General features: G+C 42.1%; 1 protein-coding gene across 2 annotated transcripts in view; it reads left to right on the plus strand.

Annotated features, from left to right (window-relative positions):
- The first annotated feature begins 9,924 nt into the window (after positions 1-9,924).
- Positions 9,925-22,215, plus strand: part of IGF1R (insulin like growth factor 1 receptor) — a 182,957-nt gene continuing 170,666 nt past the window's right edge. Inside the window, exon 1 of one of the 2 annotated variants that reach the window (XM_083411841.1) lies at positions 9,925-10,047. Coding sequence is in view for 1 of the 2 variants with exons in the window: in XM_083411840.1 (XP_083267966.1) it covers positions 16,546-16,639 (94 nt within the window). In the remaining variant the exon portion in view is untranslated. Of the gene's footprint in view, positions 10,048-14,269; positions 16,640-22,215 lie in introns of those variants that run through there. The other variant, XM_083411840.1, reaches the window with a different exon arrangement.

Consider the following 22,215-nt stretch of genomic DNA (forward strand, 5'->3'; position numbering starts at 1 on the left):
ACTATAAGAGGATTATATTTTATTATTTATTGTATTTAACAAATCTGCATGCTGCTTTTCAATAAGAGTTCTTCTGAAAGCAGTTTGCAATCCACACGTCAAACATACATTTGATTCCATGGCTGAATTTCCCAACTTTGGTTTCGGAGTTTAGATGAACAACAACCCTAATTTCTGGATTTAAAATTACCAACCTCCTATTACAAGTTGTCAGTCACTGCTGAGTTCTTTTCTGCTCTTGTTCTCATTCCCTCTCTGCCTTTCTCTCCTTCCCTTCTTCCTTCCCCCCTTCCTTTTTAAAAAATCCCTTCTTCCATTTGATGCCCTTCAGTCATTTCTGTCCTTGCTTTAATTGTTTTTTTAAAATAAATAAATAAATATTTAACTAAAATTGCTTTATTCCCAAAGTTATCCAAAGAGAGTTACATATCAAAGGAGAAACTGAGTGTATCATTCCGTTTGGTGCAGATTATAAGCATGCAAATGTGTTAGATTAGAAACAGCTTTTCCAAAATAGAAGTTGGAAAATGGCAACTGAAGAATTTGGCCTTATTTGGGTCCAGAAATTTGATCTTGAAAATATGTTCTGTTGTTTGTTTTAAATATATGCAGTGATGATTGAGTTCGCAATAGAGGATGTGGGTAGAGTGTGAAAAAAACTGAGAGAGGGTGGCTGGGGTGGGATCCTCATATTGTTTTAATTATGTAGCTTCCAATCATTTTCACAAAGCTGATTCTCAGCTCTGCACCTAGTCCTTTTCCTGTGCTTTAAAAATTATTACTTACATTTAATACAGGTTTCAAATGACATTTGTTATCACCCGACCCCTGTTAGCAAATCAGAATTCTGGAAACAAACAAAACAAGCCTTTCCTGATCAAGGTGGTGACTCTGTTCATGTTGTTTTTGTTAATACATAATTTTGGAAGAAAAAAAATCTGTGAGCACTGGTGAAGTTACAGATAAGCATGTTCAAGGCCAGGTGGTTAGGAGGAAACCTTTCCGTAAATTTGCCGGTGGAAAAACAGAATGAGCTCAGGGAGAGACATATCAGCAAAATGTCCAACATGCATCAAGCATTCCGCCCATTCACCCCCAGTTTTGCAATCCTCCAAATTACAATATGCACATACAGCAAAAGGAGGTGGTAGAAATCCTGAATTGTACCATATTGTTCTATAGGTAGGGGAATGTTCTTTTTAATTTTCTCGCATGTAGAAAAACTTTCTGCCAGTAAATAATGATGATAATAAATATTAATAATAATAAAAGCAATAATGGTACATTAGGAGGAAAGGTTACCATAGTCTTCCCTGCATTGTGATAGTTTTCTATTTGTAGACATATATTTTTTAATATGGTGGAGAAATAAAAAACTGTTTCCCCGCACCCCTAAATTATGAAATGGAACAGCCTATCCCACTCACATTTCATTCCACTGCATGCATCAATTAGGAGGGACACAGTGCACATACAAAATTATCAGTTGTAAATACATTTAATATTAAATTGCTTCAGATTAAATTGCTCCCCCCTCGCAACGTATTCAAAGAAAAAGGAGAATTCCAGGCATAAGTAAAAAAAATGTATTGCAGTACAACAGAGATTCAGCCAGTGCTCTTAACTCTGTTATTTATGTGTCTATGGTGTTATATGTTGTTTTGTTTGTGTCACAAAAGCAAATATTTAAAACAAAGGACAGTTCTTGTGATTAGCGTCTTATCACTCCCAATGAACACTAGTGTGAGAACCTAGAATTGGACCAGGAAACTCTCCTAGGAATTCCTTTGTCCACCTGACTCTACTGAGAATGGGCTGATTTAGTTCACATTTAAAAGAAAATTTACCTAATCTGTGCTTTTAGAAAAATACATGAGCTGAAACGCAGTCACCATTTGAAATTTGCTAGAATTCTGAAATGTAGTTCTCCAGCCAAGTAGCAAATGTATATATTAGGGTGAAGTGTGCATAGAAATGAATATATAGGTGAAAGAAACATAGCAAATTGCATCATATATGGGGAAATTGCTTGACAAAAATGTGTATACTAGGCAAAGTTGCACAATAAATGTTTCTTTCAAGAGGACTTCACACTAAAATGCAGATGAATATTAATGAGGACATGGAGGGGGGAAATTGTGCTCTAGTGCAGAAATGTGAAGAACTGAATGTAAGACTTCAAAAATTACAAACAGGAATATTTCCGTACTTGCCATTGATAGTGGTATAGTTGATGGGGGTTTTTCAGATTTTTCAGCATGCTGCCACATGATGCGATTATTTTTCAGTTAGACTATACATCATTATTCAGAATGATGTATAGTCGACTCGCAACTTGCATGCATTTATGGCTGGTTGAAATGACACAATTTAAATGCACGCAAGGTGCGGAGGTCAGAGGTCTTTCTGCATCAGGTTTTCTGGCCAGAGCCCTTGCAAGAGCTTTCCAGAACCTGGTAAGAAAGGTGCAGAGCTTGAAAGCTCTCTGCCTTGCTTGGGGAATAAAGCCTGTTTGGCCCAGAAATTAAGATGGTTCACATGGGGCTGGTTCACATAGGGGCTACGTGTATTTGTGTATATGCGCCACCCCCTGCACAAGATATGGGTCAACTCTACCAAAGAATTTTTTTCCTTCTACTGCCAAAGAAAAACTGACTTTCGTGATATATCCCGAATGGATCCTCAATATTTCCATTTTTGTGGCGTGTCTGCAAACATCATCCTGGTTTCTGTGTGGAAGGGGCGATGGGTTTGTGGTTGGGGCTTGAGACCCATCTCCTTTGCACCACTTCCTCTGATTGTGCCCCCCGAGCTGTCAGTTTGCGAGTTCAGTTCAGAGGAGAGATGTGCCAGATGGGGACCATGGTACTCAAAGTACTGCTCGTGAAAGCAATCTTTAGCTGCATACAAAATTTCTTAATAATAACCAGGCTTGCCATAGCTCAGGCAGACACATATTTCTTCTAGTCTCTTAGTCCAGGAGATGAAGAAGTACACAACTTTTTCCCTGTATTGGAAAGTTTTTAATGTTTGACATTTTATTATGTTTTTATATGTGTTGGAAGCTGCCCAGAGTGGCTGGGGCAACCCAGCCAGAAGTGTGGGGTTGTTGTTGTTGTTGTTGTTGTTGTTGTTGTTGTTGTTGTTGTTGTTCTTCTTCTTCTTCTCCTCCTCCTCCTCCTCCTCCTCCTCCTCCTCCTTCTTCGTTGGCCCAAGAATATTCCAGAATATTAGGCATTATTACTGGAGAATCATTAGGGTACATACGGGATGTGACTACATCCCTGAAACTTTTCTCATTCAGGTACAACCCGCCATTAGTGTGGAAAGGAAAGGAAAACTCCCTCTCCAATAACAGCAACATATGACCAAAGGGTTCAGACAATCAGCTACAGATTCACTGCAAAAAATGTCAGATCAAACAGCAACAATGACACCATAAAATAGTAAGTGTTGAATGGTCCTGAAATTGATAGATTTTATGATCTCTATCTAGAACGCACCCAACATTCCTTTGCAGGGCAAAGTCAGTCCAGACACTTTTGAGAATACAAATACAGAAAATGGTAAATATTTTCGTCTCACACCTTGCTTGCAGCAAGTGGCCGGATCTATGCCACTTCAGCACTACAGTCTACTTTCATTATACACGATTAATAGTGTGATTTGGGAGCAGCTATTCTAGTATTTTGGGGGCTCAGGTGTTATATAGCACCAGAAGATTGTAAGCACATAAAAGCATATTGCTCATTAAAATCCTGATAGTCTCCATTTTACTATGCCTTCTTGAGAGCATTATGTTTTACAAGGAGCAATCCTGCTACGCACACAATAAAGCTCTAGCGTGATTGCAACAGTGCAAAATAGACTCCCTTAAGGATGAGCACAGCCAGCCAGTGTTGTAACTAGGGATGGGGGAGAAGCTCAATCCAGCTCACATCTAAAGTGAAACGTAACATTTTTCTATTTTCTTAAACAATATGTGAACTGAAAACGCAGCCACATGTTTCATATTTTGCATTTCTCCACTTTTTGCAGTGGAGCAATGTGTACAAAGATTAATGTACTGGGGTAAAGTATGCATATGTTTGTGAAAATAACATACAAAAATTCATTACATTTGGGGAAATTGTGTTGTGTGCATTAGACAGAACTGCATATAAAAATGTGTGCAGTAGGAGAGGTAAAGGTAAAGGACCCCTGGATGGTTAAAAGGTAAAGGGACCCCTGACCGTTAGGTCCAGTTGCGGACGACTCTGGGGTTGTGGTGCTCATCTCGCTTTACTGGCCGAGGGAGCCGGCATACAGCGTCCGGGTCATGTGGCCAGCATGACTAAGCCACTTCTGGTGAACCAGAGCAGTGAACGGAAATTCCGTTTACCTTCCCGCCAGAGCGGTACCTATTTATCTACTTGCACTTTGACGTGCTTTCGAACTGCTAGGTTGGCAGGAGCAGGGACCGAGCAACGGGAGCTCACCCCATTGCGGGGATCCGCACCGCTGACCTGATCGGCAAGCCCAAAAGGCTCTGTGGTTTAGACCACAGCGCCACTCGCCTCCCACTGGTTAAGTCCAGTCAAACTTGACTGGGGTGCAGCACTCATCTTGCTTCAGGCTGAGGGAGACGGAGTTTGCCCACAGACAGCATTCCAGGTCATGTGGGCAGCATGACTAAACCACTTCTGGTCCATGTGAATAGGGTTAGGACAGAAATTTGGTCCTGTTGGCATTTTCACGCAACACTGCCCCATTCACACTTCCCAAAACAATGTGCAGACTGAAACACAGACCTATCCTTGAGAATTCACACTGTTCTGAATTTTGCAACACAGTTCTCCTCAACTGAAAATGTTGGTTAGGGGAAAGCATTCATAACAATGCATATACTAGTGGAGGTAACATTCAAAAATACATTCTATTTTATCTGATTTTAATGTCTTTGCTGTGGATACTTTGTCTTGACCTGTTGGTAAGCTGCATGCTTACTTAAATGTTTATATATGTTAAATGAACGGTTAATTGTTGATTATTAATTTTTTAGTGTTACGTTACAGAGATATATGTCTTAAGCATGTAGTTATTGTATGTAGTTACTGAGACTTGGATTTCTGTGTGAGCCACTTTGAGCCCAGATTTAATTGTGGGAAATGTGGTAGGTAAATCAATTGACCAGGGCATTTTTTTACTTTGTAAGTTGCTTTAAGGTACTTGAATGTGACTAATAAGTAATAATAATAGCAGACTAAAATGTGACAAATGAAAATAGCAGAAATCGCTACTGAAAATGTGTATACTGGGAAACATTGCAAAAATGTGTTTATTAGGGAGGGAAATGCACACTAAAACAACACCAACCAATTTTCACGAGGGCTTTAAAAAATAGAAGAAACAAAACAAAACAAAGAAGAATCTATGTGTTGAACTGAACTTATGGGAAATGAGAAACTGAGAAACCAGTAGTAACATATTGGGGGGGGGGGCTACCATTGCCGATCCCCTTACCTGTGTTATTCCCAGTGGCAACCTGTCACAAGGGAGGCCTCTGACCAGATATTTAGAATCCACCAGGTTCCTGTGGCTCCTTCTCTGAGCTGCCTACCTCTGCCCTGATCCCACTCAAAACCCATTACATTCCAGCAGTGCTATTTTTCTAGAAAACAGAGGTGCTGGAACTCACCACGAACACTGCCCTCCTTCTCTTAGAATGGCATTGGCACCCACTTGAGAGCTGCTGGAACTGAGTTCCACTGAGTTCCTGCTGGAAAACCCCCCTGCATTCCAGCCTGATTCTGCCCTCTGAACTATTCTGATAAACAAGACACAAATTATCCTCAAAAAGAAACAGTGAAACATTTTGCAAACAGAGATGATTGCGAGGGATGCATTTAAAAAAAAAAACCCAACAACACCAGTGTTGTTTATTAGAATAAAATTTTAATTTATACTCAAACACTACAATGAAAATTCATTAAGAGGCTGAACAGTGTGAAGTATATTTTCAACAGAAGAAGCCAAGCATGTTTGGATGAAAAGGTCTTCCTTGGTGGTATTATATTATATTATATTATTATTTATTCTTTACTTGAAAGGTGCTATTTTTGAAAAGAAAAAAGTTAATGAAAAAATAAGGAAAAAAGGAAAAGAAAATAGTAAATTACTATAACAATTGTTAACAATTAAATTTTTTAACCTAGTTTATTTTTTATAAATGAGTTCCAAATTTCATTATACTTATCCATGCTTTGGTATCCATTTACATTGTCCAGGTGTCAAATTCCATGTAGTTCAAAATAATATATATAGGTATATAGTTCAAAATAATATTATCCTCCGAAAACTTTAGGTTTTTCCACAGTCATGTTTATATAATCCATTATTTTTTTCCAAAATGTACTAAGTAGAGAACATTGTAAAAAACTTTTGTTTTAAAGGAACAATATCCTACTACATCTCCAGTAAAACGCTATCTTGCCATAATCCTTTTCCATACAAATGTAGTGGGGTCCAATAAATACAATATTCTGTTGTGTAAGTTGTAATTCAAGGTTCACCGGCACCCTTGTTATAGAAGTTAAAACACTCTCCCACTGTCAAGGCAATATAGGAACCTCAAATTCTTTGTTCTATTCATTTCTTAACATCTGCATATCAAGTGATAATAAATATAAAATTATCACAGGGTTTTTTTTTAATTTTGAAGGATTTAACAAGTTCTAGTATCAGCTGTTTAAGAAGCTGAAAATGCTGCTGGTCCAAACAAAGTTTTTAACAAATGTTGAAGCTGTAGGTATTGCCACTGGGTTAGATCCGATAGCTGGTATTTATCTCGTAACACGGTGTATGCTAAAAATTCATCTTAATCTATCCAAAGTATCACGTCCGTCCAATTTTTCTATATCACCACCTTTTCCCCAATTTTAAAAGTTGGGTTTCCCCACAAAGTCAGTTTAGCGTGGGAAACATTTTTTTTAAAGAGCTAAATATAGTGAATCTGGATAAGCCAACAATTTTCAAGAGTCACTAAACTAACCATCTCAAAACTTCCTATATTATTAGCCATCAGTACAGACTTTCCCAAGCCGTCAGTACTAATGAATAACGATTCCTGTGGAACACTCTGCTGTAGGAGATTGTGATGGTGTTAAGCTTAGAAAGGCAACGGAGCAAAGTATTGGAGCTGGGAGGGGGGTTTTTTGCCCTGCATTTTTATTTTTGGGCTGTGTGTAGGTGTTTTCCCTGTGTAGGTGTTTTTGAGGGGATTCTGAGCATCCAGTAGCATAGCATGTGGGGGGCCCACAGGGACAGTTGTCCCAGGCACAAAATGGTTATGGATGCAAACTTTTAACACCCAGTGCTGCCTCAATACAGTGGTACCTCGGGTTAAGTACTTAATTCGTTCCGGAGGTCCGGTCTTAAGCTGAAACTGTTCTTAACCTGAAGCACCACTTTAGCTAATGGGGCCTCCCGCTGCCGCCGCGTCACTGGAGCACGATTTCTATTGTCATCCTGAAGCAAAGTTCTTAACCCGAGGTAATATTTCTGGGTTAGCGGAGTCTGTAACCTGAAGCGTATGTAACCCGAGGTACCACTGTACTGTTATCATTCGGCTCCGTTGAAAACGGCTTCTTCATGAGAGCCAGGAAGTGACCTCTCCAGACAATGGAATGACTCTTGTCATCTCTGCAGCTGGGATGTCCTGGGTGACTTGGAGGTTGTTATGAGTTGAATCTGCATGCGTACTCTGTGTGTTTCCCTTCCCCGCCCCTCCACGCGGCACCTTGAACTTATCCCAGCAGCTAAATGGTCACCAGATTACCAGATACTGTGGGAAATAACAGTACAAGTCTATCTCCATCTTGTTCTCCTTTTGAGTTTCTCCTGAAGATCTGGCTGATATTATAGGAGACCGTGCTAGCGGGTGTAACACAGTGTTCTTCAATTTTGAGTCCTCAGATGTTGTTGGGCTACAATTCCAACCGTAAACACTGCCCACCCATGTTGATTTGGGGTCGTGGGAGTTGGGAGTCCAACATCTGGAGAACACCAGATTGGGTAAGGCTGGTCTGCACTTACCCATTCCCCAAGTGTAGTCTTCTATGCTATTTATTGTTATCTGGGGTGTATACAGTGGTTTTGGTGCAAGTGTTCAGCCACTGACTGTTATCCCAGAGATGTCTGCTGCAGAAGATCCTGCAAAATATCATGGGTGATGGAAGGTCATTCTAGCCACCAGATGTTAATTGTTCTGGAGGACAGAGCAAACATGGAATTATGTAAGATGGGTGATCTCATAATACATATCATGATTGTGTGAAGTTGAAGATGTGTTAATTTGGGGAGCTCCCTATGGAATTGCCAACTAGAATGTTTGGGGGATTCTTTACATCTATTTATATTAACTATTTTTAACAAAAAATAATAGTTACACTGAATGAAAGCTAGATTTGAACTATCAACTTTTGAGGGAATTGCTATTGATCCATAGAAGTTCAATCTCCCATCTACAAGACATAGTAGACTTCTTTAGCCTCACAAGTGTATACGAAGAGTTCAGAAAATGTTCTGAACTAGTTAGTTTTGCACTTGAGGAACTGACAAATTCTGTCTGCTTGCATATAATGTAGAGCTGCTAATTTTAACTGAAAGACTGCATAAAAAACATTTTACTATGTTTTTCATCCTTATTGTGAGTCACTGTTGGTGTCTAGATTATAGGACAGAGTATTAAATGTAAAACAACAACAGCACACTAATTACTGGGGTTGACTTATTTATTATATGAATATTTGTGACCCACACTTTAAAAAATATGTCAAGTAACCTTACAACGTAAAATGCAATAAAGTTAATTAAGAAATACCTGTAAAACACAATTAAAGAGTGCTCTGGTTGATTCTTTTAGGTTCTGGTGTCTTTTACAATGAAGAATTTAATATATATATATACGGGAGATATGCAACGTTAAGTTATAATTGGAGTACTATACATCTGCTGAAATAAATGGACTTGAATAACCCTAAAGAAGGATTTTCATTCTTTTACTTTTGAAATTGTACACTTTCTTCCATTTTCTCCCAATAGCCAGGCTTTGGTCACCAGAAATTATAATTAAACCGAATCACTTAATTGGTTGAAAGGCAAATGATTAATCAATCAAATAGTTGATCCTTGTAGTCCCTTCCAACTCTTATGATTCTATGATTTCCATGATCATTTCATCTGTTAACGAGGCCACCATGATTTAACACTGTCGTACATTCACCATGAACATGGGAGGGAGGGAATTCCCTTTTGAATAAATACTTTGTGGGTTATTACTTTAAGTGCATTTTCCCCTCTAAATGAAAGCTTTATGAGGTTTAACAAGATCCACACAGAACTTTGCTCACTTTCATGTCCAGGTTGGTTTTAATTTGGTGTTCTCGAGCCCCTTACAATGACCAGCCTTCTTCCCTTCTCTCTCATATTGGGACCAGTATTCCATCTGGCTAGCGTTGCACCTATATGAGTAATCCATTTCTCAAAGATGCAGTCATACAAAATGTAGAAAAACACACAGAACGCAGGACTATGCAGGGAAAACCTGATGTCACCTTGATGACTATCAAGTCTGAAATGCTTTTAAAAGCTGTCCTTCACAACATGCTAATATTTGCCTAGTTCCCTACAGCAAATGTAATTCAGCTAAAATGGTTATAGTAATCAGCATTTTAAACTATACGGTATAACTGGTCTTTTTTTAAATATAAAAACAATCACGTGGTCTGTTTCAAGAAGCTGGAGGACCCTCTAACTGTTCTGTTCTTAATGCAAAATTCCCACGGAACATTCCCTACCCCCAATCTTAATACAAAATGAAGTTATGATTAACTGATTTGCAACTTGGGATGTATATTTTTGTTGCATTTTCCATTTTTCTAGGTAGGGTTAAAATGCATTGCTGAAAACCACCACAAACCAGTGGCAGATTCCACCTTCCTGATCCAGCAGAAAGATCAAGGGGGCTTTCAGTCCAAACTTTCAGTTCAAATGATGCATCTTCTGCAGGTAACCCTCTTCTGTCCTTCTAGTCGACAACTGAGATTGCTCAGCACGTTAAGGGAGCCTTGCTGCATTTCATATAGTTGTGAGACTGATGTTGCAAGTACAAACTGTTTTCTGTGTTGCATTTGATAGCTTTGGGTCATACCCAACATTAGTCATACTTAGACCCATTGGAATTAATGGACTTGGATATCTTAGGTCCCTTCATTTCAGTGAGCCTACTCTGAGTAAAACTAGAGACAACCCTTTGCTCTGAATGTGCAATTGCAACTTACGATTGTTGAAACACCTTTTTTTAGGGCTGTCACTTGATTGTAGCTAACTAATTGTAGCTGATTGTGCATACTGAATCAATTAATTTTTTTAATGAGAAAAGCAGTAATTCTCCAGAAACAAAATGGTGCATGCATTTATTTATTTTTTTGCTGAAGAAGGCACTATCTCACAGGTATTCCTTCTTAAAAATTTGAAAAACATACGCTGATTTAGGGCTGTACTCAACTTAGAGCCACTGAAATCAGTAACTACACCCACTAATTCCAGCAGATCTACTCTATGTAGGACTAGCATGGGACCCTATCCTTAGGCTATAATCCTAAAACTACTTACCTAGATGTTTAAGTCCCATTAAATTCAATAGGACATACTTATGAGCAGACATGGTTAGGATTGTGCTGTTATTAATCTGGGACACCTTTCTAGTTGATCAAAATCTGCTAGCTCAGGGGTTCCCAACTGTGGTCTGTGGTCCTCACTCAAGTGGTTTGCAGTATATCTGTGCAGAATGGCAGGTGCTGCAGCTCTTACATTGTTCTTAAGAGTCAGGTTTTCCACCTGGAAGGTGAGTAGGATGTTAGTGACGGGGGTGGAACCAACAGGGGAAATAGGATTAACAGCAAAGTTAATGGTTCCAAATGTGTTCTGATGCATTTTAATTATTGCTTTTAACTAGTTTGCTTTGATTACTTTGTATTTCATAATGTTTCTTAAATGTTGTAAGCCACCTTGAATCCCAGCTTGGGAGAAAGATAGGATATAAAGATGACTACTACTACTAGTACAGTGGTACCACAGGTTAAGTACTTAATTCGTTCCGGAGGTCCATTCTTAACCTGAAACTGTTCTTAACCTGAAACACCACTTTAGCTAATGGGGCCTCCCACTGCTGCTGTGCCGCCGGAGCACGATTTCTGTTCTCATCCTGAAGCAAAGTTCTTAACCCGAGGTAATATTTCTGGGTTAGCGGAGTCTGTAACCTGAAGCGTATGTAACCTGAGGTACCACTGTACTAATAACAGCAGCATGCACAGAATTCAGGCACATGTGGTGCTGGCTAGCATCTCAGCAGCAATGTCACAAGATGTGGTAAGGATCACTACTTTGAATACCTTTCAAAAAAGGGTTAGACAAACTCAAGAATGCTGGAAGAAGAGTCGGGAAACCCATGATTAAATTCCCACTAAACCATGAAGATGGTTTGGTAACCTTGGACCAGTCATTCTCTCTCTCTCTCTGCCTAGCCTCCCTCACATGGCTATTGTGAGAATAAAATAGCGTATGTGTGTGACCTTAAGATCTTTGGATGATGATAATAATAATAATAATAATAATAATAATAATAATAATAATAAATATTTTTTTATTTATACCCCGCCCTTCCCGGTTCAGAAAATCGGGCTCAGGGCGGGTAACAACAAATTTAAAACACTTAATTGTAATACAACATAGAAGCAGCATAAAATACAGTATAAAAACATGAATAACAATAAAATTCAAAGTTCAAAGATCAATTTGGGGGAAATCCATCCAATAAGCATTAGATGGTCACCAGGGCTAGCTGGCTGAATTAGTCCTACTTGGGCCAATGAGGAGGCCAGGGGAGAATTAGCTGTGGAGTCTCAGAGCGAGTAATCTTCATAAAAGGGGAGGGGGAGGGAAGAGAAGGGAAATAAAAGATCAGGTTGAATTCAAATTACAGTGGTACCTCGGGTTACAGACACTTCAGGTTACAGACTCCGCTAACCCAGAAATAGTACTTCGGGTTAAGAACTTTGCTTCAGGCTGAGAACAGAAATCGTGCTCCAGAGGCGCAGCAGCAGCAGGAGACCCCGTTAGCTAAAGTGGTACTTCAGGTTAAGAACGGTTTCAGGTTAAGAACGGACCTCCGGAACGAATTAAGTTCTTAACCTGAGGTACCACTGTAATGGCTAGGCGGAATAGCTCTGTCTTACAGGCCTGATGGAAGGAGGTTAAATCCTGAAGGGCCCTAGTCTCCTAGGACAGAGCATTCCACCAGGTCGGAGCCATCACTGAAAAGGCCCTGGCGCTGGTGGAGGATAGTCTGACTTCCTTAGGGCCCAGGTCCTCTAAACTATGTTTATTCATGGACCTCAAGGTCCTCTGCGGGGCATACCAGGAGAGGCGGTCCCGTAAATACATGGGCCGTAAGCCAGAAAGAACTTAAAAGGTCAAAACCTTGAACCTGACCCTATACTCCACCGGGAACCAGTGCAACTGGTATTGGATGACAGGCAGGATCTAAATAAAAACTGTGACTAGCTCCAATTTTAATAAGGCCTCCATATTCAAAAGCTCTATCTGTTTTAGATTCCATGGACAAACAACAGGATGCATTTCTGAACACACAGGTTGGGATAGAGAAATAGGAAGCTAGCTTTTAGGCTGCCAATACTTCTGGCTCAGAACTGTCTACACAGTGTATGTGACTGGAAGGGGCTCCCTAGGATTTCAGATGTGATGTGATGCTTCCAAGCTCAAAATTAGAACAAGATCAAAATAAGAACAATATTACGTAAACGGCATTTTGTTGAAATCCATGTTAGGCCAAACATTTTGTGTTGAGAGTTCTGAAGCATTTGGAGTGTGTGAAGAGGGAGGGAAAGTTAAGACTTTTGTAATACATAAATACTTGAGAAACAGTCTCTTGGCTCCCATGTGGTCTCTTCCTGGCCCTTTACACCTGCCCATAAAAAGGTAAAGGACCCCTGACAGTTAAGTCCAGTCGCGAATGACTCTGGGGATGCAGCGTTCATCTTGCTTTACTGGCCGAGGGAGCTGGCGTTTGTCTGCAGGCACTTTTTCCGGGTCATGTGGCCAGCATGACTAAGCCACTTCTGGCGAAACCAGAGCAGTGCATGGAAACGCCGTTTACCTTCCCACCAGAGCGGTACCTATTTATCTACTTGCACTGGCATACTTTTGTACTGCTAGGTTGGCAGGAGCTGGGACTGAGCAACAGGGTGTCGTGGGGATTCAAACTGCCAACCTTCCGATAGGCAAGCCCTAGGCTCAGTGGTTTAGACCATAGCGCCACCCGTATCCTATATCTGCCCATAGCCAATGCCAATTAATTGACCTCCTGGCAAGCTAACCTTGGCTACATCAAGGACATCCAGTTCACCCAGGGAAGTCTGGAATAATTAAGCAAAGCAAACCAAACTAAAAATCCAGCAGATATTATATAATAGATATTCAGAGCCATGAATACTGTCGCTCTTGGGTCCTGCTTGTCCTTGGCCAATGTGAGAACAGGTTGCTAGACTAGATGGGCCCTTGGCCCGATCCAGCAGGGCTCCTCTTATGTTCTCATGCTAAGACAGACCATCCGATCGGTCCTTCTAGTTTAGGATTGCCTCTGAAGACCAGTTGCAAAGAATCACAAGTGGGGAGCGCTGCTCTTGAAGTCAGGTCCTCCCTGCTTGCCTTCAAGTTTCCTTCACCCCCGCCCCCCCCCCGCTAAAATTTATATACCGCTTGTGTTGCAAAAGAAAATATTCCAAGCGGTTATAAAATGACTGGAAAGCACGCCCCGCCGAAGCCCAGTTGGCACTTCACTTCTGAGCAAGACCACGCTTAGGATCACATCCGCGCGCGCCTTGCCACCTCAACCACGCCCCCTGCGCAGTCAAAGCAGCTCTGTTGCAAACCTTTTGCGTTGCATCTATAAAGGCTTACTTCCGACTCGAGAGGAGGAGCGGGCACGCTTTTTGAGAGAAGCGTGTCAGCGCGTTTCAATGCAACTGCTGCTAGGAGCGCCTGCGCGCAGCTTCTCCTGGGCGGGCTTTATTAACCGTGCTTTTCACCCCCCCATCCGTTTCTCTCCCTTTCCCCCTTCTCCTCGCTTTTTGCCATTAGCTTTGCCTTCCTCCCGGCTCGCCTTGTTGTAAGAAGGAGCTGCAGCCGCCGCCGCCGCTTTTGACCACCACCGGCGCGCGCTCCTTCTCCCTGCGCCGCCAAACGCGGCTCCGTTCCTGGATTCGAGCGGCTCCTGCTTTTACCACGCGCCTGCCCGGGCCTTGCGGACGCGCTGGTTGCTTTTGCAAATTGCTGTTGCGCGCGCGCGCCGCTTGGGCCTCTTCCCCCTCCCTCTCCTTTTTTCCCTCGGGTGTGTGTGTGTGTTGCGGGGGGGGGGTTGTTGTTGTTGCCGCTGTTGTGGTAGCGCAGTCCGCCTCCACCTCCTCCGTTGCTTTGCGACCCCGAGGGCGCCTCTCCGATCCTACCTCCCTCCCTCTCTCTGGGCTGTGTGTGCACGCTCCCGCGTGCGCGAGCAGATTTCCCAAGCTATGGTCCCTGTGCCATAATAACCGAGGGGAGAAAAAAAAAAAAAAGCCCGCACAGCAACCGGGATCCTTGCTTGAGAGCCGGCTGCATCGTTTTGCAGCCTCGCACGGCGCCTTCTTGGAGGAGGGTGTGTTTTTGCGCAAAGCCAACAAGACCCTTCAATCAAAAGATTAAAAAAAAAAAAATCTTCATGTGAATCCAGCGGCAGGAGAAGCAAAGCAAGGGAAGACCCATCTGGCGCTCCTCCTTTTTTCGCTCCGCAGCGGCGGCGGCGGCGGCAGCAGCAGCGGGAGGAGACGCTGTGCAAAGGCCAACCTCTGCAACGGGGAGGCGGATTCCTGCGGAGAAAGCGAGCGCAGGGCTGGACAACACGCTCGCCCACCGCCCCCTCCTTCCTCTGCCAAGCCCAGGAAAAGGAGCTCCAGGAGAGGAGAGCGAGCGTCGGGTGGTTTTCTCGTTTTGTTTGTTTGCTTGCTTTGCTGCAAAGCTTTGACCTTCAGCGACTGGATCCTTCTCCCTCCGCCTCCTCTTCAGCCCCAACGGATCCCCAAGCAAGACAGCACCAAAACCATCGCCTGGCGTTTTTACAACTCCCTCCTTTTTTTTTTTTTGCAAATTGCAGCTTTTGCTTTGGGTCGACTGGCGAGGAAGAGATTGGGAATGGAATGAAATAATATATATATTTCCAAAGGCGTCCGGAAGGCTTTTTGTGTTCTGTTCCCCCCACCCCATAAAAACACCCCACAGACAAAAAGAAAAGGCCGCTTGGATTTTTGTTTGTTTGTTTTGCTTGGATTTCCTTCTTTTCCTCCCGTTGCAATGGCCAAACAGCAGCTCCCGGGGATGGAGTGCTGAGGAAGAAACGACCTCGGCCGCCTTTCGCTGCCTGCATTTTCTGCCTGCTGGGACTTCTCTATTCTTTCCCCCGTTTTTTGGGAAGGCGCCTGGAGGGGTGGGGGGGAGGGAGAGGGAAGAGGTGGAGTGGGGGAAGCCACTCTGCCTCCTTCCATTCATTTTGATTCCGCATTTTGTCTCTCTCCGAGTCAAAAGCTAAAAAAAAAAAAAAAGGAAAAAGGGGGTGGTGGTGATTTTGGGAGATCACTTTAAGGGAGCCTCAGATTTCTTGCAAAAGGGGAAGGGGGAAAAAAGAGGCTGTTTGGGAAGCTTGATTTCCGCTCTCTTAAATTCGGGTGTTTTTTTAAAAAGGGAAAAATTGTGCGTGGGGAGGGGGACGCTGGAACTATTTTCTCCCCTCGTTTCTATCCTTCGATCTGCGGATCTCTCCATTTGTTTATCGGAAAGCCCAGGCACGCACGCAGCTCCCAGCCTCTTCTGTGTTTTTATTTAGAGAAAGGGAGGGAGGGAAAAAGAGAGAGAGAGAAGGGGAGCAAAAGAAAAGATGGAGGTCGAAGATGCGGACTGTTTGCTCCAAAGTGGTATATGTTTGCTACTTCTGGGTGACTGCAGGCAACGCTGAGCGCCGCGACCTTTCTCCAGCCTCTCGGAGTACTTTGGAGGAGGAAGAAGTTGTCTCAGGAGGGGGGAAAAGCGGGGGAAGTCTGTTACCTTATTTTGCAGGCACCAAAACAGGCTTTTTCCCCCTGCCTCCCCTTCCCCCGTCTCGGTTTCTCATTCAGAGGGGGACAGAACAATTTCCTTCCTAAGGAGGGAGGAGAAGAGAGAAAAAACAACACCACTTTGCTCCAAAACATCTCGTATTTTTTTCACCTTTCCAATTTCTTATTTTTCCCTCCTCCCCTGAGTTTTTGAAGGAAGGGGACGCTTGGATTCCCCCTCCCCATTATTATTTTTCGTGGGGAGGGAAGGAGAACTGAGGACTTAAAACTGTTGGGTTTTTGTGTGTATATATATATCAAGAAAAGGCCGTTTTGCTCCAAAATAATAATAACAAAAAGAGGAATGAAGTCAGGCGCCGGAGGAGGGTCTCTGACCTTATTTGGGGGACTTCTGATTATCTTGACTGCATTTTGCCTGTGGCCAGCAAATGGAAAAAGTGAGTATTGTTATTTTGGGGAGCGTGGGGGATTCCCTTCAATTTAATGGGTGTTGGGGGTTTAATTAGGGTGGATGTAGACCTGTGCCTCGCATTGCGGTGGCAGAGAGAAAGTGGGTGATTTTAAAATGCTCGGGTGTGTTGTTGAAATTGGCCCTGAAAACGGCTGTTTAAAACAACAACAACCCCTCCTCTCCCCTCCATTTGTTGGTGTGATTTCTAGTTTATTAAATGTAGAATAGATATTATTCCCATTTTTAGAAAAAAAGCAAGCATTCCCCCCCTTTTGTTAGGATGTATATTCCAGGACTATATAACCCTCATATTGTGTGTGTTTGTGTATGTGTGTATACACACACACGTGTGTATATCTGCTGCGCATCAAAGCAAACATTAAAATCTCAGAAGAGAGACTGGTGATGTCCTCTTAATACGCTGCCAGCGCTAACCATTTTAGGCTGAGAATAATGCGTTCGGAATAATGCACTCACCATTCGAATGATATTTGTGGGGAAAATATCATTTCGATTGATTGTTGTATTCCTGGTGAGTGATGCTGTGAGTCTTCGGCCCCCGGACCAGAAAAGCGAGAAAGATGAATGGTTGCGAGAGAAGTGCTGCGTAAAAAAACAACGCAGTTGTAAAGATGCTTTTCTCTTTCGACCCGGGGGCGAAGGGATTGATGTGGGGAATGTTGTGGGTCCGGCAGCAGTCTGATCAATCGAGAAGATCGGGAGAGAAAGAGAGATGTTGGCGGGGTTTTCCTCTCCCCGTTCCCCGCCTGCTTCTTGTTTTCTTTTGTGTCTAAACGTGCCCCGAGTTCCTGCGTTGCGAAAACGTGGTTCCTTGTGCGCGCGCCTTTCTGCTGGTGCGCATCGCTCTGCAAATGGTTAAAGTCTCCAGTGTGTGGACAAAGATGTCTGGATTGTGTGCGTGCGTGTTTCTCGCCCGCCAGCCAGCCAGCCAGCCGCCCCCCCTTTCCGCATCTTTTCGAGATCAGCGTCTGTCTTGGTTGCTTGGGAGAATTTTTTTTTAAAGTCCCGATTAAGGCTTAATTTCGGATTCCCCCCAACCCTCTGCCTGCCCTCCCGCTTGAGTTCTAAGAGGAATTGGGAGTGGGGCGGGGGGAGAGAGTTGGGTTGTAAATATGCATATATAAATAAGTCCAACTTGCAATTAATTATAACTCTGGAACTATCACAGATAATGGTCCGTTTGAATAGCTAAGGGGCGGAGATGCTTCCTTTCCTTCTTTTACCCCCCCCATGTGGTTTATTCAGTTTGCTCCTTTCAGAGGAGCGAGAGAGTGTATGTGTGCAGTTTTGGGGGGGGGGGGCTATTCCTTCAATGCAACCATTTTAACTCTGCATCCCTCTGTCTCCTACTGCCTGGGTGCAGAGAAATGCAGTTGGTTTAGAGTGGGAAAAGATGCATTTCATGCGTTGTAAGCTTTGCCACTACAATGTGTGAATCTGTAAAAACAAACGAGGGGAAAATGTGCTCCCAAATCAAAGCTGGCGGCTGGATTTGTTGTTTACCCTGCAGTTATTTTGGTGATAAAATGTTCTTGAATAAAAGGAATGCACCTCCTTTGTCTTAAGAGCAATCCATTATTAATATACTTCTTTAAAAAGTGTTGAAAGGGTGCTGGTTGGAGATAAAAGAGCTTTGGACCTGCTGTGGTAAGGTTACTAGATACAGAGGTCATGTTGCTCTTTGTTTTGTTTTGTTTCTTTACTATGTGGTGAAAATTCTGGGTATAAATTGATTTTTTGCAATTGTTGCTTGACCTTTCCCGCCACACACAAAAGGAGCAGAGGGGAACCCCAGAAAGCCTTGTTTTTCCCCTGAATTTAAACATTGGCCACAAATTTGCTTTGGGGATAGAATGCGGGAAGAGCAATTATCAAATTTTAAATGGCTGCGTAGGTTTGCATGCATGTTTGGCAATAGAATTGGAAGTAGACAGTTGAACAAGTGCGATTTAATGTCTTGAATGAATTTCATGCCAGGCGTAATTTTTAAGATGTTGGTATAAAAGCTTTGTTTTATACTTTACCTGTGTTAACTTTCCCATCCTTAAGGAAACATCTGAACAGCATTCTTAGTAGCCAGCACAAATAAAATAAGATTGCACATTCTTTTTAGATTCATTGGGATTCCTTCTGAAATGGTTTCTTTTGAGCTGTTGGACTAAAAGGCCTTTTTTCAGGGTGTGTGTTCCAGATAGTAAACATAACATAGCTGCTCTGTCTGGGGGGAATTCATCTTTGTAGTTCACTTAAAAGCACCCTCATTGTGTGGTGCTCCTGTGTTTATGTGTGTGTGTGTTTTTTTAACGCTCATGTTAAGAGAAATGGTCCTGAGCAGATAATTTCATGATGTAGCCCCTCCTCATAGTAGAGGAAGGAACATTTTGTCTTAATTTTTATGTGATTTTTTTTTATTAAAAAAAATAGAATGTGTCATAGTCCTACAAGCTCTTCCATTTTCGGTCATAAGAAGCCATGCATTCCTAAATAGGAATACACAAGCGTTGAGACCAAGATTGGGGGTGGGGAAGGCAGGGTGTGTGCATGTGGAAGCTTCAATTAATTCACTTAATTTTAAAGTTGCTAAAATGTGATTGGTGAAGAAAATAGTAAACACAGTTGATTAAGAAAGCAAGTGATCTGTTGTTGACGCTTATGGTTCTTGCTGAGATGTCTTTGTACAGCACTGAAATGTTTTGCATGCAGAGAGGTGTGTGCGTGCGTGTGTGTGTGTTGGTACAAATTGCGTGTTAAGCTTTTCCAAGCAGGTGGGCGGCCCCTTATGCATGAGGCGGGTTTTGCATGGACACTTAACTTGAATTCTTACCTGGCCTTTAGGTTGTTTCCGGAGGTAGAGAGTGTGCGCATTGAGGTTCCTCCATTCAGTCCTTAAGGCGTTGACAAATATAGGCTGCTTTGACATCAAAACAACCTCCTCTGTACCTTATTGATTTGTGTGGCGGGGTGGGGAAATCACCCCCAGTGTTGGTCCCTATTTGCTGCACTAAAACTGTGTTATTTAGTAGAGCACATTGCAGCTCTGTTCACTTAGATCTCTATCTCCGAATAGGTAGCAAAAACCCCTCATAGCTGTAATTATTTCTGTGAGTGTGTGTGTATAGTATCAACATCAATATCTCTTAATGTGCTTGCTGATAAAGCGAATATAGTTAGCTTGAGAGAGCGTAAAAGGTAATTCCCAGTGTAATTTAGATACTTGAGTGCAAAATGGCCTCGCCACTAAGGGGATTGGTGTACTGACTAAGAACCTAGGTGGCAGAGGGACTGGATATTTCATTGCAAACCACCAGTGAGAGGTTATATGTCAAGGGTCCATGGTGACGAGTGCGTTCCTAAATACTGCGTATTGGTTGTGCCTCCTTCGATTCTTACAGCTTGCTTGCTTGCCAGCTCCGTTTAAGCCAGTATGTTCTTTCGCTAAGTGAATTGTGGATGCTGCAAACTGTTTTGGTACCTGAGCAAAGGATTGCATAATTGGATGCAGTTATGACTGTGCAGTTCTCTTGACAGGTGGTGTGTTTGGGGGTATTCACAGTGGAATTGGGGTTGAAGGTGAGTAGTTATTTGATAGCAGGTGCAAATGATGTCAGAAGGAAATGAATGCAGTTGAAGCCTTGGCCCTGTGCGGAACAAAAATAAGGGTAAAAATTCGGCTCTGGAGGTTATACCACTGAAATAAAACACTTAACACGGGTTATAAATGAGAAGATACAATATTAGTATATTACCTGTTATCAGCTGTAGATGACCTTGGGCCTAAGCAGATAAACTCAAATTTTCTAAATTGTCGAAGATTTATAGGAAAAGCTCATTTTTGACACAAATATTATTTTAAGTTCTTATTGCTGCCAGTTGCGCTAAAAGGGAAAATAAACATAAAGATGCTTAATGTGGTCACTTGGAGGCAATTTTTAATTGGCACAGGTGAATTCCTCCTCTTCTTCCTTGTATATGTAGGCTTAAGTCTTAACTCTTTCACTTACCTGTGTTGTGGCTCAGGCATCTTAAAACAAACTGGCATTCTAAATTTGACGGAACAGTTCAGCTTTCTGTACTGTACTAATTCAGAACCCCCCCCCCCCATTTTGTGAACTAGCTTTAAAATTGATTTTAAATGGCTAACTTGAATGAAGCCATAATTATCCTCTGTTCAGAAGAAGTCCTTCTGTTCCGGCAACTTTGCCATATTTAGATTTTGTGATGAAGACACTGTGTTCTGGTTATAATGTTTTGAACCGAGACTTTTCTTTCCTTGTAAACCAGTACTCCATTAAAGCCAAGCTCCTTTGCTCAGGATGTACACAATGGATCCTAGGTTTTGTTGGTGGTGGTTTACAGTACAGTCCTAACTGTGCCTACTCAGAAATAAGTCCCGTTGAATTCAATGGGGCTGACTCTCCAGTAAATGGGATTAGGATTGCAACTTTGGTTATTTGGAGTAACCACCTCACAACCTGCTTCTAACCACATGGAGGTGTATCGTCTTGAAATCTGGTTGATTTTTAAGTATGTGTTTAGGATTAAAGTAGTTATTGTGAGAAGCCTCTTAACCGATTCCTTTGCTATTACTAGGATATTATTTTAAGTATTTAAAATGCTTTGGTGATAATAGTTAGAAAAATGATGATGGGTGTTCTGCTACTCTGAAATTTGGAACCGTGAAAATCTAGAAATAACTTAATTTGCTTAGGTTGGGTTGGGGTGAGAATTTTTCTCTACCTGCTTAGTTAATCCTGCTTGTGTATTGATGGGTCCTAAGAGAAGCTAAGCAAAATTACTGTAAAATTCACACATTGCCAAAGCCCTTGTAGTAGATCTGGTAAGCAGGGAACGGAAAATATTACCGGTAGTTTGCTTTCGCTTCCTCCCATCTGTTCCTTCTAAAGAATGGATTTCATCATCAGGATCTTAGATACTCCAAGCTTGAAAGCCCATCCCTGTTTCACCATATTAAGACACTTCCTTAAAAGAACTGTAGTATTGCAGCCTTTTCAAAACATTCTTGTGGTTATGGTTTTTGAGGTATTCTTTCTTAGAAAAAAAGATCTCTGCTTAAACTTAACTGGGAAGTGCTTTGTCCACTTAGACTTCCTCCCTGCTTACTATGCTGTTGCAAGCTATCTCTCTTGAGTGGGTTTTCCACACAGATTCTGTAGGTGCCATTTAAAAAGCTTTAAAATTCTCCCCTGATTTTTGGCTCACTCCCTTAGAAAATGTGTTTTGTATTGAACCCCAAATAGTGTCTTTAATTAAAAAAGAACTTGCACAAACCTTGATTGACATAGGATTTCCCACCTATACAGAAAAGTGAATCTGCAGAGTGTATGGAACTCAAACTCTGCAAGTGCTTTAAATACTTGGAAGTTGCCTTGCTTCAAAAGTTTTTGAACACCTTCACACCCTGTAAAATCATAAAACTCCCTAACATGTTGGGAGATGCTGCGGTTTTTGTATGGCTGAGTAATAAGGGAACTTTCCTAGCTGTTAGCCTGTCCCTGTTGCTCTTAGAAACTAATTATAAAA

The sequence above is a fragment of the Podarcis tiliguerta genome (assembly GCF_965153285.1).
Source record: "Podarcis tiliguerta genome assembly, chromosome: 14".
In the NCBI taxonomy this organism is placed as follows: Eukaryota; Metazoa; Chordata; class Lepidosauria; order Squamata; family Lacertidae; genus Podarcis; species Podarcis tiliguerta.